Source organism: Chelonia mydas, chromosome 5 (assembly GCF_015237465.2).
Source record: "Chelonia mydas isolate rCheMyd1 chromosome 5, rCheMyd1.pri.v2, whole genome shotgun sequence".
Lineage (NCBI taxonomy): Eukaryota > Metazoa > Chordata > Testudines > Cheloniidae > Chelonia > Chelonia mydas.
In genome coordinates this window covers 92857857-92874343 of record NC_051245.2, presented here as the reverse complement: position 1 = coordinate 92874343, position 16487 = coordinate 92857857, and the positions used below count along the sequence as shown (strand labels likewise).

General features: G+C 40.9%; 1 protein-coding gene across 3 annotated transcripts in view; it reads left to right on the top strand.

The window, feature by feature from the left end:
* Window positions 1-16487, top strand: part of VPS13A (vacuolar protein sorting 13 homolog A) — a 265264-nt gene that overhangs the window by 181739 nt on the left and 67038 nt on the right. For 2 of the 3 annotated variants that reach the window (XM_043547506.1, XM_043547507.1), the window contains exons 51-55: window positions 2360-2398; window positions 4133-4261; window positions 5880-6013; window positions 7861-7990; window positions 14581-14816. In XM_043547506.1, the coding sequence (XP_043403441.1) occupies window positions 2360-2398; window positions 4133-4261; window positions 5880-6013; window positions 7861-7990; window positions 14581-14816 (668 nt within the window). The remainder of the gene's footprint in view (window positions 1-2359; window positions 2399-4132; window positions 4262-5879; window positions 6014-7860; window positions 7991-14580; window positions 14817-16487) is intronic. The other variant, XM_027827923.3, reaches the window with a different exon arrangement.

Here is a 16487-nt window from a genome sequence, read left to right as displayed (position 1 = left end):
AGAATTGATGGCTGGGCCACCACTTCCTGTCTTTCATTAGGACAACTACTGCTATGTCCCCACTCTAGGTTTTTACTTAAGGTGATTTCTGAGGTTCATATAAATCAAGCAAGTAATTTACTGATTTTTTTTCTAAACTTCTTAGTCATGAAAAGAAGCCTAGACTACACACTCTGGATGTTAAAAGAGCTTTAGTATACTATTTGGACAGAAATAAACATTTTAGACCAATTCCCAACCTGTTCATCTCTTACACAGATGGGTCAAACTATCACTACTCAAATTTTATCTAAATGGGTTAAACATTGTATACAAGAAGTGTATGTCAGCATCTGTTCTGCTCCACAAAGGGGTTTTAGCACATTCTGCTAAAGTGAAAGTAGCCTTTATGACTTTTACTAAAAACTTGTAGGAAGTTGCAGGATAGCTATGTGGAGCCTTATTCATACTTTTACCACAAACTATGTTCTAGACTTGGTGTCTAGCTGAGATGCAGAGTTTGGTGAAGCACTTTTCAAGTCCTTATTCAATTGTGACTCCATGGTGCACCTTACAAGGATTAGTATACTGCTAAGCAATCTATCCCAGGTAGGAATATGCAGAGGGCACACAGAAAGGAAATGAAGGTTACTCACCTGTTGCCAGAGTTCTCCAAGCTGGACGGCATATGCATATTCCTCTCCATCCTTTCCCGCTTCCTTGGGGTCATACTTAACAAAGGACCTGGGGTCACAGGGGAAGGAACTGAGGCAGCCGGAACATAATGCCCCCTTTTGTGCCCTCGTCCTCCAAATATTCACAAATACTGAGAGGAGCGGCATGTGAGTGTTCCAAATGTGCAATGGTAGTTAAGGTTCTGTTCAAGTTGCACTGGTGGAAGCATCCCAAGAGTGGGAGTATGCAGAGTCCATGTTGAAGAACCCTAGTTACAGGTAAGTAAGCTTCAATTTTCATGAAAAAATGTCAAAATTGGTAGCAGCTCAGCCACTTCATTCTCAAGTTCCTCCAATGTCTTGGGTATTTACTACCTAGTCCTGAGCTCACTTGTTGCTCTCGAACCTACCCATTTTTGCCAGCTCTTCCTCTTTTGACACCTTTGCTCTGACAATGCCTCATTTTCTTTGTCACAGCTTGGCCCGGTCCCCCTCTGGATGGTCACCAGTCTGTAAGTGGACCCAATCTCTGGACTCCACATGCTTCTAGCTCTGGGTTTCTAGGGTGCGTTCACAGGCACAGACTTCTTGTCTGACCTCTTCTTTGGGATGTGGGACTCTGCAGTCCAGTTGCTCGAGTTCATTAAACCACTGCCTCTGACTTCCTGAGCCCCCAGTTGCTTACACATGCTTCCAAAGTATTTCCCACCTAGTTGTGGGCACTCTGTCTTCTAATTTAGAGACAACATGGCAGGCAAGCAAGGAACATAGGTTTAACAAAGGAATTTCTTAACCAGTCGCTTTATTGTTAAAAAGCACTGGAGTTAGAGATACTTGAAAAATAAAAGTCCTGAGACACTCTCCCTCTCCACCACAGTCAGAACTCACCCCTTCATTGATTCTCAGGTTCTGTCAGCATTTCAGGGTGGGCAGAGTTTGTCCTGCCTTCTCTGTCTCCAGCCAGTTCTTCTTAAATGTGGTGATGAATGACCTCCCGTCTCACAGAAGTTACCCCCTCTTAAACAGTCTCTCTCCCTTTCACTGTGTGCTCAGGCTGAGAAGCTGCAGATTCCCTAGACATGCTGGTGCCCCTGGGTAGAAAATCCAGTGTGCTGCTGGGATTAGGCCAGCAGTTGAAATACAATCCAAGTTGATGGCCCCACATTGCTCTGTGATGGGATGGATGGATTCAGTACATCACAATGGCAAAGTTAGACATGCCTTCAGAACATAGAAGAAAATGGAGTTCCTTGTACAAAATGAAGATTGCAGTTTGACACAGTCATATCCCACACTGTCACATTTATTATCATGTAAAGAGGAGTTTTGGCATAAGCTTGACCTCAGCATGCTCTGTGGCTAAGACAAGCGCAAAAAAAAAAAATTTGCTTAGTTTTTCTCCAAGTCTTCCTTATCCTTAATTGCCATCATTACTCCATTTTGCAATTTTCCTGCTTCTGATGTATGAAACAACTGTCTATCAGCTTCTTTGTTTTGGGCTATTTAATCTTCAGATTTCCTCTTAGCTTTCCTAATTTCCATTTTATAGTTTACCTTTCCATCTTTACATTTTACCTTTCGTAGTTTTTCTTTTTGTTTGCTTCATGAGTATGAATTTCCATTGTCTGTAGCATACCTTTTTGACTTGAATAACCAAGTCAGTCTTGCTATTTAACTAATTTTTTTTCTTGTCTTCCTGCTTCCTGGGGTCTGAGAATCTATGGGAGAAGGAACTTGATGGCATGGTAAGTTAGTGAACTAGCCCTTGACTGTTGGAAATTTGAGTTCAGATTGTTGTAGGGTCACACAAAATGTCAGATTGTTGTAGGGTCTCATCCTAGTACTACAGTTCATATTATTTTCCTTTTGAGAGGCACATTACTGAGATATCAGATGTTGCAGGTATGTATTCAAAGAGGAAGCGTTTTCTGGGCAAGCTTGTTTAATATCTGTCCAAACAATCCCTGGCTCTTGTTCGGTCTCTCCTTCTATAAGAACTAAACTCACCGTAAATTTTAAAGGTATGCTTTTTAAAAGTCTAAATGTGCACGGGACTCGAGACCTCACTACTATTCCCAGCTTTGTCAGTGACCTTCTGTAAGATCCCGGTCAAGTCATTATACCTTTCAGTGCCTCTCTTTCCCCTCTCCCTCTTTGCCTGTATTTTCTATTTGAAAATAAGCTCTTTGTCTCTCTTATGTGATTGTAGTATCTAGTACAATGGGGCTGTGATCTTGGGACCTTTATGTATTACTGAAATATAAATAATAATAATGAATTGCAACTTCAACAAATGACCAAAAAAATTTCAGTTGACTGTTTGACAGACAGTGAAAGAAAGGAATTAATTACACTGGTAACAAAACATGCTGTACATACTTAAGGAAAAAGCAAGTCTAATTTTAAGTGGCCTTATTATACACTATATAAAATTGGAAAATATTAAAAAAGACAGTGGGCGAGACATTGCTAATAAAGAACAATGTGCAGGGTTGGATTTAATTACACAGTCCTTCAACAGGAAAGGTAAGTATAAAAATTCACTAACATACTGATACCTGACTTAATTTGCTTATTTAGAGATTTGAACATATAATAGGTTTTACCGCTATACTAAAGTGAGATTTTTGTCATTGAATGTCACTGTTGAAGCTGATAATTCATAATTTTTGGTAAAAGAGATACCGAAGTTCTTAAATTAGAATATGTCTTTTGCATACTGATAAGGCATAACCAGTCCATCAGAATTTAGATGTCACACCTATGCACCAGCTTTCAAGAATATATAGCTGGGACCTCCTCAGCAACAAGGAGAAAGAAATACCTGACCCCATACATGTTAAATGGACGAAACAGGAAATTGATGGTTAAAAGCCAGAGCTTTCTTAATATACTCTAAATTTTAATTCTGTTTTCCATTACAGGTGCTGTTCTCTTTTGAAATGCTATATGCATTGGCCTCCTTTCCTTTTTTACCATTAGTTCCTGACCCCTCCTAATTTCCACTCCCTTGCTCTAGTATAAATGTTCTGGGTTCCTCTCAGTTTATCCTTTTTAGATTAGGTAACATTTAGAAAATCCTAACAGAGCTCCATATTCATTTTACAGCAGTTAAGATGAAAGTGTTTTGAAAAATCAATTTTTTTTATTGCAGCCGAGTACTGTAGGGGGCTGAGACTACAGCCTATCACGTCGACCGATATTGTCTCATTGTTTCCTTGTATTCCCCCATTGGTCTGTCCGTATCCATCAGCTGTCTCTTGTGTGGTACTTGCATTGTAAACTCCTTGGGGCAGGGACTGCCTTTTGACCTGTGCTTGTACAGCATCTAGCACAATGGGGTCTTGGTCCTTGACTGGGGCTCCTTGATGCTGTAATATAAATTACAGAAATAAGAAAAGTGCCATATGACGGCTGCATAGTAGTTTTCCATTATGATTTGTATTCATTTGAATATAAAATTGATTATTTTATTCTAGTGCATTCCCTTTTGGCCTGAAAAAGATTCAAATAAACTGCTGATTAGAGTTGAAAATTCCAACATTCCCCCCAAGATGATCTGTTTTAATAAGCAAGAAAACTGTACATTGCTGTATTTGGACAATAAGGTAAGTGATTTTTTTATGGAATTATAGAAGACAACATAAATCTGTACTCTACTTCCTCCCATACGAAACTCTTCTCCCCTTCCAAAAACAGTGGGGTATTCCAAATATATATAAAACCTTCATATAAAAAAAAGAACCTGTCAAAATTGAAACGTTGGCTATTTTGAATATTGACTGGGCTTCATGCCTGTCTCATTTGCATTAGTTTTACACTGGTAGAACTGTATTGACTTCAGTGGAGTTACTCCTGATTTATAAATTAAATCCTATTTAAATGAAATCAGAGTCAGGCCTATTGTATTTGCTGCTAGAGTTTATTCCTTTAATTATCTCTCATGTTAAAGTTTTCACTTGCTAACTGAAAGCAGGTAGGTAAGACTCTAAATTTTATATGTCTGCATTTTTGCAATTTACCAGTTCACTTTTGGCCCAGGTGTGAGTGACTTTGTTATCTTGATGTCAGGTGAAGGTGGAGGAAGAAGGATTGTAAGCTAGATATTCAGTTGATGTAAAAGGCAAGGAGCACCGTTTAAGTCAGTGGAGCTATGCTCATATATCTGAGCTGAGGATCTAGACCACAGTGTACAGTACATTGTTAGGATCCTGTAAAATTAACTATAACTTTTACCACTTTGTTTACTGTATCTGAATGGAAAAGTTATAGAACTCAGGGTGTGCTGCAGGACTGCTACCTGTACTACAGTTAATGATTAAGAGTGGGTTTGATTCTTATTACTGAATATTTATTTGAAGAACTTTTTTCACATACAGCTAAAAATTTTAAACTCAGTACAGTGGCTTTAGGAAACATGAATACAGTTAGAGATAAGTGGAAAATAAAGGCCCATACGCTTCTAAATTAATTTCCAATATTAAAAGTGATCTTTTGGGGACAGGCTACATTTCAGTTTAGCACTGGCTTATGTTAATTGAAAATATATAAAATGTTAGAAGTAGCCAGTTTATAACAGCAGTTGTAGTCAGTTGCCCTATTTGTAGATCTATCCATTCCTTTTTCATTTTGTATGTGGGGGGACATTACTGATTGTTATGGTGGCTTTTTAAACTTTATATATTTTGAACTTCCTACAGTGCATGTTTTATTATCTTGAGGTTGCACAACAGAGTCAAATGAAATTAAGTATTACAAGAGCTGTGTTCACAGGCTTAAGGATATATGTTTGTTTACCACTAGTTAGTTTGTCTGGTAGAGTCAATCTTATCTCTGCCTAAACAGATTGCTGTAGGGTGGTGTTCTCCAGCTTTGAGGGGGAGAAGGTTAGGCATGGCCTTAACAAAAGCATATTGTTGAGGTCAGAATGTACAAACTCGTCAAACATGCCCTAGTGTTTAAATGATCCAGGAAAGGATTGCTCTACCAGCAAATAATTTAATTATTTGAGGGTGTAGAATGCCTGTGTAGTCTTGGAACACTAAATGCAGCCTCTCTTTCCTGACTTTCCATATATGATCGGAAAATATAATAAAAGTAGATTAAAACAGATGTTTGTGGTTTAGCTTATGGGGATAAACTTTTTTATATTGTAAAAAGTAAATGGTATTTTATACGTAAGGTTTATCACACCACAGATACTTACTCTTATTTCATATCTGATAGCTTGGTGGCATTATAGTGGATGTTAACCTGACCGAACATTCTACAGTAATTACTTTATCAGATTACCATGATGGTGCAGCTCCATTCCTGTTAATTAATCATACCAAGGAGGAGATGATTGAGTATGGGCAGAGGTACGTATGTAATGTTGTTATAAAACTCTCCATAGCATAGAGGTGCAGACTGTATATATAAACTTACATGTGCATATATGCTTACAGTGTATGGGTTACAGGGTCACAAATATGTGCGTGTGCACATATATAATTGTGTGTGTGAGAGCAAGAACATGCAATTTGTGCACTGTACGTATATATATAACAGCAAGTTTTCTCTAGTGCTGTGTACTGTCTCTCAAAGAGCTGTGAAAAATGAGATTAAAAAATCCCAAAATATTCAGCATGTTTCATGAGGTGGAGATGTACTTGAGGTGCGTAACATAGATGGTGTCCTGTTGTTGGATGGGATGGATTGTTAATGAAGTAGTGTTGTGTTGTCCATGAGGCATAGGGCTACAAGAAGAAGAAGAAAAAAGAGATGGTGGTGTGAATAGGACACTTACCTGCAACCAAGGAGAACTGGGTTCTACCCTGGCTTTACACAGACTTGCCACATGATGCTGGGCAAGTCAGTAAAACCAAATTGTCACCCAGAGCCACTCATTCATGTACCTCATTTTCTGGGTGCACAACTTGCAACATGTTGGGCCTGATGTTCGTAGGCAGTGAGCACTCACAACCCTAGCTGAAGTCAGTAGGGCTGTGAATACTCAGCATCTCTGCAAAATGGCACCTTTTGGTGTTTCAGTAGAGGCACTCAAAATTAATGGACTGTGTTGAAAATTGTAGTTTGCTGTTTGGAAGTGTGCAGTTAAGAGAGGATAGCTGTTAGTAGGACCCAGTGGCTATAGGCACCCTTTGCTGCAAAAACTACATGAATCCTTCTTCTTTTTGTTTGTTTATATTTTTGTTGCTTGTTGAATGAAGTTGTGGCATTTGAACATATTATTTCTAGCTTGTGGAGGTGTCTTTCAGGAATCCCCCATGCAATTTTAAAGCTATAATAGATAAAGTTCTTTACCCAAGAAACAAACAAAACAGTATATTATAGTGGGGAAAGACCAGTTCCTGATAGTATTACAAAATACTGCACCGGACATACCCCTAGCTGTGTCAGGGCTGAATAGATCTGTAAAGCTCCTACGTTTTTGCAGATGTCCATAATACTGAGACACTACAGACTAAACCTTCGTGCCTCAGCCAGCAAATTCTGTGGTAGAGTGTGCTCCAGGTAGTTCCATCTATAAATACATTGTTCTTCTCAAGAAATGTTTGTGTGATAGTACTCAGCCTAGATTTCCTTTATGATTTCTAAGCTCTGCTTTCTGCCTTCTTGTTACTTATTTGCCATTAGTAACCAATAAGTGGAGATACTATGAAACAGAACGGAAATGTTACTAATTAATATCAAGTAGATCTCATACCATTTTCGGAATTTGAATAAAATAGATACACAGGTTGACCAAACACAAATGAGGTTTTAAAAGGAAACAAATATAGGCTATGGATAAGATTTACTAATACCTGTACGAGAAGTTCATTTATGTTAATAAAATATTTTTAAAAATTATAATTCCACTAAGCTGAACTATCCCACACTTCATAAAATTATAAACATGTAATACTGCTTTAATTACTCTCCTCTAAAGTGTGTGTGTGTGTGTATGTATTATTTACACACTGTATATTGCCTTAAAGTTCACACTTTTATAGTTTAAAAAAACAAAGTGAAAACCTTTATTAATGTATTCCAAGTGGAATATTGCCAAGAAACAGGAAACCCACGAATGATAGATTGATATTATGAAAGTGAGAATAAATTAACAGGTAAGAAATGTTGCAATTCTTTGATTGGTGTGTTAGATTTTGAGTTTGCTGTTTAAAAGATCATTGAATATATATTGTTAATCATTATTTTGCAGTTCTCTCAATGTGATGGAAGACTGTCTTATGCCAAATAAAGCAGTATTGTACACCTGGGCTGATCCAGTAGGCTCGAGAAAGTTGAAATGGAAATGTGGAAAGTGCAATGGGGAAGTAACGCAAAAAGATGTATGTGTACTGTTTAACATAATAGAACTCTTACCAGTGCTATCGGTTGATATTGTATTTCTGTATGTTAATTTTAGGCCCCAGTATTGTCCTTCTGATGCTCATAATTATGAAAGTAGCTTTCTGGCACAGACACTAGCAGGCTGGCTGTACTTTATTTACAGACATATATTTTTCTAAAAATTGGTACTTGATTAAAATACCTGTTAAAATGTGGTTTATATTTATATGGCTAAGTATTCAAAAGTCAGAAATGTTGATATTAAGGTTGCCTGCCAACCTAAGTTCTTTCCCTTGTGTTATGCACTGCAATAGCCTTTAAATACATGATCTCAACAAATAGAAAAAAAACAACTGGGTTTGCTTTTTACAGTCTTAGATGCACACTGTTAGAAGGTGGTATACTTGCGTATTATTCTGCAGGTATCAGACAGTCCACGAAAGTCATTCAGTCTTGCATAACCCTGTTGCATTTAAGGCATGATTCAGAGCCTACTGAAGTTGATAGACTCCCATTCACTTCAGTAGGCTTTAGATTAGGCTCTTCCTGCACACTTTTGAAGATGCACTTTACAGGTTGTAGGATAAAGTATAATACATATTGTATTATTTGAAAAATAGCATGCAATCTTTTGAATTTAAGTGCTTCGGAGTATATAGGAGCAGCATTTAAGCTTATTCATGCAATCTTAACTTTGACATTTTCTTTATTTTAATTGCTTACAGTGTAACTTTAATGTCCTCCTAGCATGGTGGTTGTTCAATAGAATTTTTTAGTTTGTTCTTATTTTAAAAATAAATTCCAGGAAAGTTTGTTAGACACCACTGGACCACTCTATTTTGCGGAGGAGCGCTGATTCACTGAGTTCAGTATCAATAGTTTTTTTAGTTGTTCTTGTAGTATCCTAGGGTATGTCTACACTATGAAATTAGGTCGAATTTATAGAAGTCGATTTTTTAGAAAGCCATTTTATACAGTTGATTGTGTGTGTCCCCACTAAGCGCATTAAGTCGGCGGAGTGCGTCCACAGTACCGTGGCTAGCGTCGACTTTCGGAGCATTTCACTGTGGGTAGCTATCCCATGGTTCCCGCAGTCTCCGCTGCCCCTTGGAATTCTGGGTTGAGCTCCCAATGCCTCATGGGGTAAAACATAGTCGCGGGTGGTTTTGGGTACATGTCATCAGTCGCCCCTCCCTCCGTGAAAGCAACGGCAGACAATCGTTCCGCGCCTTTTTTCCGTGCGGACGCCATACTGCTTTCAGCAGATGGAGCAGCAGGACTGCTAACCGTCGTCATCGAATGACCGCTTCCGCTGTAATTCTGCTCTGCTGCTCTTGTCTCGATAGCGAATTTCTACATGTTGGCTGTCATGGGCTCCCGCTTCTGCTGCAACTCCGCTCTCCTGCTCTCATGAATCCACCTTGCAGGTCCTCTAGACATTCTCTATAAATATCTATTCCCATGGCATCCGTCATCAGCCACCGCTTCCGCTGCAACTCTGCTTTGCTGCAGACGCCATACCAAGGCAAGCATGGAGCCTGCTCAGATAATTGTGGCAGTTACGAACGTAAACACCTCGCGCATTATCCTGCAGTATCTTCAGAACCAGAAGCTGCAAATACAGGCGAGGAGGCGACAGCAGTGCGGTGACGAGACTGATGAGGACGTGGACACAGACTTCTCTCAAAGTACGGGCCCCGGCAATTTGGACATCCTGGTGGCAATGGGGCAGGCTCATGCCATGGAACGCCGATTCTGGGCCCGGGAAACAAGCACAGTCTAGTGGGACCGCATAGTGTTGCAGGTCTGGGATGATTCCCAGTGGCTGCGAAACTTTCGCACGCGTAAGGGCACTTTCATGGAACTTTGTGACTTGCTTTCCCCTGCCCTGAAGCGCAGGAATACCAAGATGAGAGCAGCCCTCACAGTTCACAAGTGTGTGGCGATAGCCCTCTGGAAGCTTGTAAAGCCAGATAGCTACCGGTCAGTCGGGAATCAATTTGGAGTGGGCAAATCTACTGTGGGAGCTGCTGTGATCCATGTAACCAATGCAATCACTGAGCTGCTGCTGTCAAGGGTAGTGACTCTGGGAAATGTGCAGGTCATAGTGGATGGCTTTGCTGCAATGGGATTCCCTGACTGTGGTGGGGCAATAGACAGAACGCATATCCCTGTCTTGGGACTGGACCACCTTGGCAGCCAGTACATAAACCAAAAGGCGTACTTTTCAATGGTGCTGCAAGCACTGGTGGATCACAAGGGACGTTTCACCAACATCACCGTGGGATGGCTGGGAAAGGTACATGACGCTCACATCTTCAGGAACTCTGGGCTGTTTGAACGGCTGCAGGAAGGGACTTACTTTCCAGACCAGAAAATTTCCAGACCATTGGGGATGTTGAAATGCCTATAGTTATCCTTGGGGACCCAGTCTACCCCTTAATGCCATGGCTCATGAAGCCATACCCAGGCACCCTGAACAGTAGTCAGGAGCAGTTCAACTATAGGCTGAGTAAGCGCAGAATGGTGGTAGAATGTGCATTTGGACGTTTAAAAGTGCGCTGGCGGAGTTTACTGACTCAGTTAGACCTCAGCGAAACCAATATTCCCATTGTTATTACTGTTTGCTGTGTGCTCCACAATATCTGTGAGAGTGTAAGGGGGGAACATTTATGGTGGGGTGGGAGGTTGAGGCAAATTGCCTCGCCGCTGGTTATATGCAGCCAGACACCAGGGCGGTTAGAAGAGCACAGGAGGATGCGCTGCGCATCAGAGAAGCTTTGAAAACCAGTTTCATGACTGGCCAAACTACAGAGCGAAAGTTCCGTTTGTTTCTCCTTGACGAAAACCCCCCCCCCCCCCCCGGTTCACTCCACTTCCCTGTAAGCCAACAGACCTCCCCCCCTTCGATCACCGCTTGCAGAGGCAATAAAGTCATTGTTGTTTCAAATTCATGCATTCTTTATTAATTCATCACAGAAATAGGGGGATAACTGCCAAGGTAGCCTAGGAGTGGTTGGGGAGGAGGGAAGCACTGGGTGGGGTGGAAGGACAAGGCCACACTGCACTTAAGAACTTTTTGAATGCCAGCCTTCTGTTGCTTGGACAGTCCTCTAGGGTGGAGTGGTTGGGTGCCCAGAGGGCACCCCTCCACCCCCCGGCGTTCTTGGGCGTCTGGGTGAGGAGGCTATGGAACTTGGGGAGGAGGGAGGTTGGTTACACAGGGGCTGCAGCGACGGTCTGTGCTCCTGCTGCCTTTCCTGCAGCTCAACCATACGCTGGAGCATATCAGTTTGATCCTCCAGTAGCCTCAGCATTGCATCCTGCCTCCTCTCATCACGCTGCCACCATCTATCATCTTGATCCTGCCACCTCTCCTGTTGCATGTCCCTCCTGTCCTCATGTTCATTTTGTGCTTTCCTGGACTCTGACATTGCTTGCCTCCACACATTCTGCTGAGCTCTTTCAGTGTGGGAAGACTGCATGAGCTCAGAGAACATTTCATTGTGATTGTGTTTTTTTCACCTTATCTGTGCTAGCTTCTGGGACGGAGATGATAGCTGAAACATTTGCAGCTGCGGGAGGAAAAAAGGGGAGAGTCTTATTTAAGAAGACACACTTTAGAGAACAGTGGGTAGACGCTTTCACAGTGAACCGAGCTGTTAACATTACATAGCACATGTTCTTTCGGTACAAGGTCGCCCCCCACACACACACACAATTCTCTGGGATGATCGGTTCACCCCTCCCCCCACCGTGTGGCTAACACCGGGGATGTTTTCTTTTCAGCCACAGGCAAACAGCCCAGCAGGAACGGCCACCTCTGAATGTCCCCTTAATAAAATTCCCCTATTTCAACCAGGTGACCATGAATGAGATCACTCTCCTGAGGATAACACAGAGAGATAAAGAACGGATGTTGCTTGAATGCCAGCAAACACCGGGATCATAAGCTGCCATGCTTTGTTATGCAATGATTCCAGACTACGTGCTACTGGCCTGCCATGGTAACGTGTCCTACCATGGAGGAGGCAATAAGGCTGCCCTCCCCAGAAACCTTTTGCAAAGGCTTTGGGAGTACCTCCAAGACAACTTCATGGAGATGTCCCTGGAGGATTTCCGCTCCATCCCCAGACACGTTAACAGACTTTTCCAGTAGCTGTACTGGCCGCGAATGCATCTCAAGTCTTCAGGGCAAATTAATCATTAAACACGCTTGCTTTTAAACCCTGTATTATATTTACAAAGGTACACTCACCAGAGGTGCCTTCTCCACCTTCAAGGTCTGGGAGCCCTCCTTGGGAGGGTTGGGAGGGTATTGGCTCCAGGGTGATAAACAGTTCCTGGCGGTCGGGGAGAACAGTTTCATCCTCCTCCTCATCATCATCTTCCTCATCCCCAAAATCCTCATCCCTGTTGTGTGAGACTCCCCCCTTGCAGGAGTCCATGTACAGGGGTGGGGTAGTGGTAGGGGCACCATCTAGAATTTGCATGCAGCTCGTCATAGAAGCGGCATGTCTGGAGGTCTGACCTGGAACGGCCGTTTGCCTCTTTGGATTTTTGGTAGGCTTGCCTGAGCTCCTTCAGTTTTACTTGGCACTGTTGTGGGTCTCTGTTCTAGCCTCTGTCCTTTATGCCCTTGGAGATTTTTTTCAAATATTTTTGGCATTTCGTCTTTTGGAACAGAGTTCTGATAGCACGGATTCGTCTCCCCATACAGCAGTTAGATCCAGTACCTCCCGTTCGGTCCGTGCTGGAGCTTTTTTGCGATTCTGGGACTGCATGGTCACCTGTGCTGATGAGCTCTTCATGGTCACCTCTGCTGATGACCTTACCACGCCGGCCAAACAGGAAATGAAATTCAAAAGTTCCCGGTGTCTTTCCTGTGTAAGTGCATCTGAGTTGAAAGTGCTGTCCCGAACAGTCACAATGGAGCACTCTGGGTTAGCTCCTGAAGGCCAATACTTTCAAATTGCGCCCACACTACCCCAAATCTGACCTGGCGATGTCGATTTCAGCGCTAATCCCCTCTTCGGGGAGGAGTACAGAAATCGATTTTAAGAGCCCTTTAAGTTAAAAAAAAAAAAAAAAAAAAAAAAAAAAAAAAAAAGGTGTAGACCAGGGCCTAGAGACTTCATCCTTGTTAAGTTCTGTAGGACTTTTCCATAAGGGAAGAACCAGAACATCAATTGTTGAAGACTTAGCAGGTGACAAAGAAAGGAAAGAAGCAAAGAGAGACAAACCAAAACAATTTAATGACACAGGTTTTCAAAGTATGCAATATTGGAGACATAAGGGCCAGTTGTCGTTTTCTGAATAAATGGGTAGTGCTATGGGAATTGTGAAACAATTGTGTTGCCATTTTCCTTTATTCAGGTAACTTAGTATTGCTAGTTTTGTTATACTGGGGACTTGCCTATGAGAACAGGGTAATTTTTAGTGTGTGGCAGCAAGGTCCACATGGATAGTTAGTGCATGACAGACTAGTGCAAGGTAGATTTACAACCCAGCTTGCAGCACACTGACTGTATAGACAAACCCTGATTTCACAATAGCGCTGTTTGTGTTAGTAGAGTTTTTGGATTTAATAGTATTATTTTCTAACATTTCTCCAAGAATTCGAAACCTGGTTCTAAAATTCTAAAACTACAAATTTCAGCTTATTTTTTGCATGTTAAGACCAGTCTGTTATAGGAATTATCCTTTAAACTGCTGAGACAAATAATAAACCACATATTTAAAACACAGAACCATGTTATACTCAATTTTAAGTGCAGAACTCCTGTTGAAAACAATAGGAGTTTGTACAAGAATGGAGACTAGATTGTCTGTAAGATCCTTACTTATAAAAACCGTGACAGATTCTTAGTTATGGAGACCTAAGACAGTTGCCCAAAAAGCTCTTTTATATCCAGAGCAACCAATCATAATTTAAGATATTATTCCATTTCACTTTTTGAAGATATGGAAATAATTTAATGTATAAGAATATTTTACACATTCTGGTACATTAATATAATGAAAACGGATTTTTTTTTATTTTAATCACCTGAACAGAAATTTTTTGTGTTATCGAGGCTCTACTTAACAGTACTAATGTATAGTTCACTTTTTATTTCTCTTATGCTAACTGTTCTCTTGGTTTCAGTTTTATGCTTCTCCAGTGGGTAAATATAGATTTTCTCTTCTTTTCATTGTTTCTAATAAAGCAGAAACAAATATTAACTTCTGATGTGTTTGCCTTAGTTTAGTCAATGATCAACATGTGCATAGCTCGCATAGGGGGAATAATATTTGCACTTATACATATTTTGAACTTTATTCCCATTTGTCCCCTTGTCTTAGTGAGTGCTTGCACAATTGAGATCTCGCTTCACGATTCAAAATTTTACTATTTTTGAATTTCATATAATGTACTTCTTATGAATATAACCTGTTTTCTTCCATTCTTACCCTCTCCCCAGTGTCCTACCTTCCCAATATAACTTTTATTTGTCAGTGTCCATGTTGCTACAAAATTTACATTTGTTTGTCAAAGTAGAATGAACAAGAGTTGCAAACTTTTGGGGTTTTTTTTCTCCTCATGTAGGACATGATGGACTCTCTCCCCCTGGATAAAAAAAAAAGACTTTATTTAGTTTCATTTTTTGAAGGCTTGCAACGTATTATCCTGTTCACTGAAGATGAGAGTGTATTTAAAGCAACATATGAAAGTGAAAAAGTAGAACTAGCAGAACAAGAAATTGTTCTATCATTACAAGATGTTGGAATTTCTTTAGTCAACAATTATACAAAGCAAGAAGTGTCCTACATTGGAATTACAAGGTAAAGTAATCTATTAGGTAGGGAGTCACTGTAAGCATTATTTCAAGCATTTTAAATTCAGCTAGTTTTATTTTTAGTTTTATAGTTTTTGGTCTGATCTAGTCGTCTTGTTGTTAGTACTAAACCATTGTGTGTTTGTAGGTTGTACTCGGAATTCCATTTCCATTTAGTTTTATGCTTCAAATTGGTATGTGCTTTTTATGGGTATGCGTGTACAGTATGTCATATTAAACTTTCTGCCGCACAGCTTCTCTCCTCATTCATCACTAATGGGTAATACCTCCCACCTGTGGAATTTGGAAGGAGTCTACACTGGTGTAGACTCCAAGTCTAAGCCCTACCCTTCAGCTTAGGCAACCAGATTGTCTTCTTCCACCAGGGGAACAAGTTAGCCGTTCAGTTTCTCCCAGCCAGTATGTTTTATAACTAACTTTTATGTTTTTGTGCAGTAGCAACTTCATTTTAGCTTCTAGCTCCTCTCTCCCTCAGCTGAGTTGCGGAATTACCATAGTGTTAAGGCTATAACCCTCTATTTTTTTCCTGTATAACACTTCATGAGCAGCTCCCTCTGACCCCATCACAACAGAGAAGCCCTACTAGCATCTAACCAAGTCTGAGATGTGCTATATATTTATAAGGACTCTCAGAGGGCAAGTGATGCTGACACAAGCCACAAATCCTTACTCATCCAGAAGGGTGAGCTGTTCCTCTTCTTTTTGATCAATACTCTGCACCCAGATTCTTTAAAAAACAGCTGGTGGTAACTACAGCAAGGCTCAGGTTGCAAGTTATGCATCTGTATCCATTCAGGGACAAAATCCCAAACAGTGCCCACTCATATTTGCCAGGTGCTGAAAATGGTTCAAAATCAGGAGGAACTTTTTGATCCCAATACAGAGAGCTGCTTTACCAGGGTCAAAATAGGCATGGCTCTACAAATGTTTGCCATAGTGGTAAAATTATGGTCAAAGAACCAAAACTTCACTGAATCACTATTTTTCTGACAGCAATCCCCCATAGCCAGTTGCCAACTAGGATTGCTGGTGGCATGCACAGGTGTTATTGCCTGAGTGGGATTTCTCAAAATGTGTCTCCAGAAATTCCTTCAGAGTATGTAGAACTGCACAGTAGACACAATGCAAAATTAAGCATCATTTCCACATAAAATGACCTCACTTGTGGGCAGGTAAGGACATAGAACATCCTGAAAAAACAACCTGCTTTTCACTGTAGATCCCTGCATACTCACTACAGAAGCAAGCCTGTCAGAGAGGGGAACATACCTTGGGTACAAGACAAGTATGGGTCCCTCATTTTGGAAAAAGGAAGACATTAGTTCTCTCAAGCTTACATATTGTTCTGTACCATTTTTCAAAATCTCAGCACATTCATCCTTTTAGTTCACTTGGACAGCTCTGTCAGTGACGTGTCTGAACAAAAACGTAGGAATGACTCTATGGGATCAGACTAGTGGGTTCATCACGTCCAGTATTCTGTTTGTATCTGACTGGGGCCAGTGTCAGATGCTTCAGGGAAGGTGCAAAAAACCCTGTAGTGGGCAATTCTGGAATAATTGCTTGAAAAGGAAAAGGAAATTTTCTTATATCTGGTTGCTAGAGGTTGGCATATGCTGTGAAGCATGAATGTTCACATGCTTTCCAAAACTGCGGA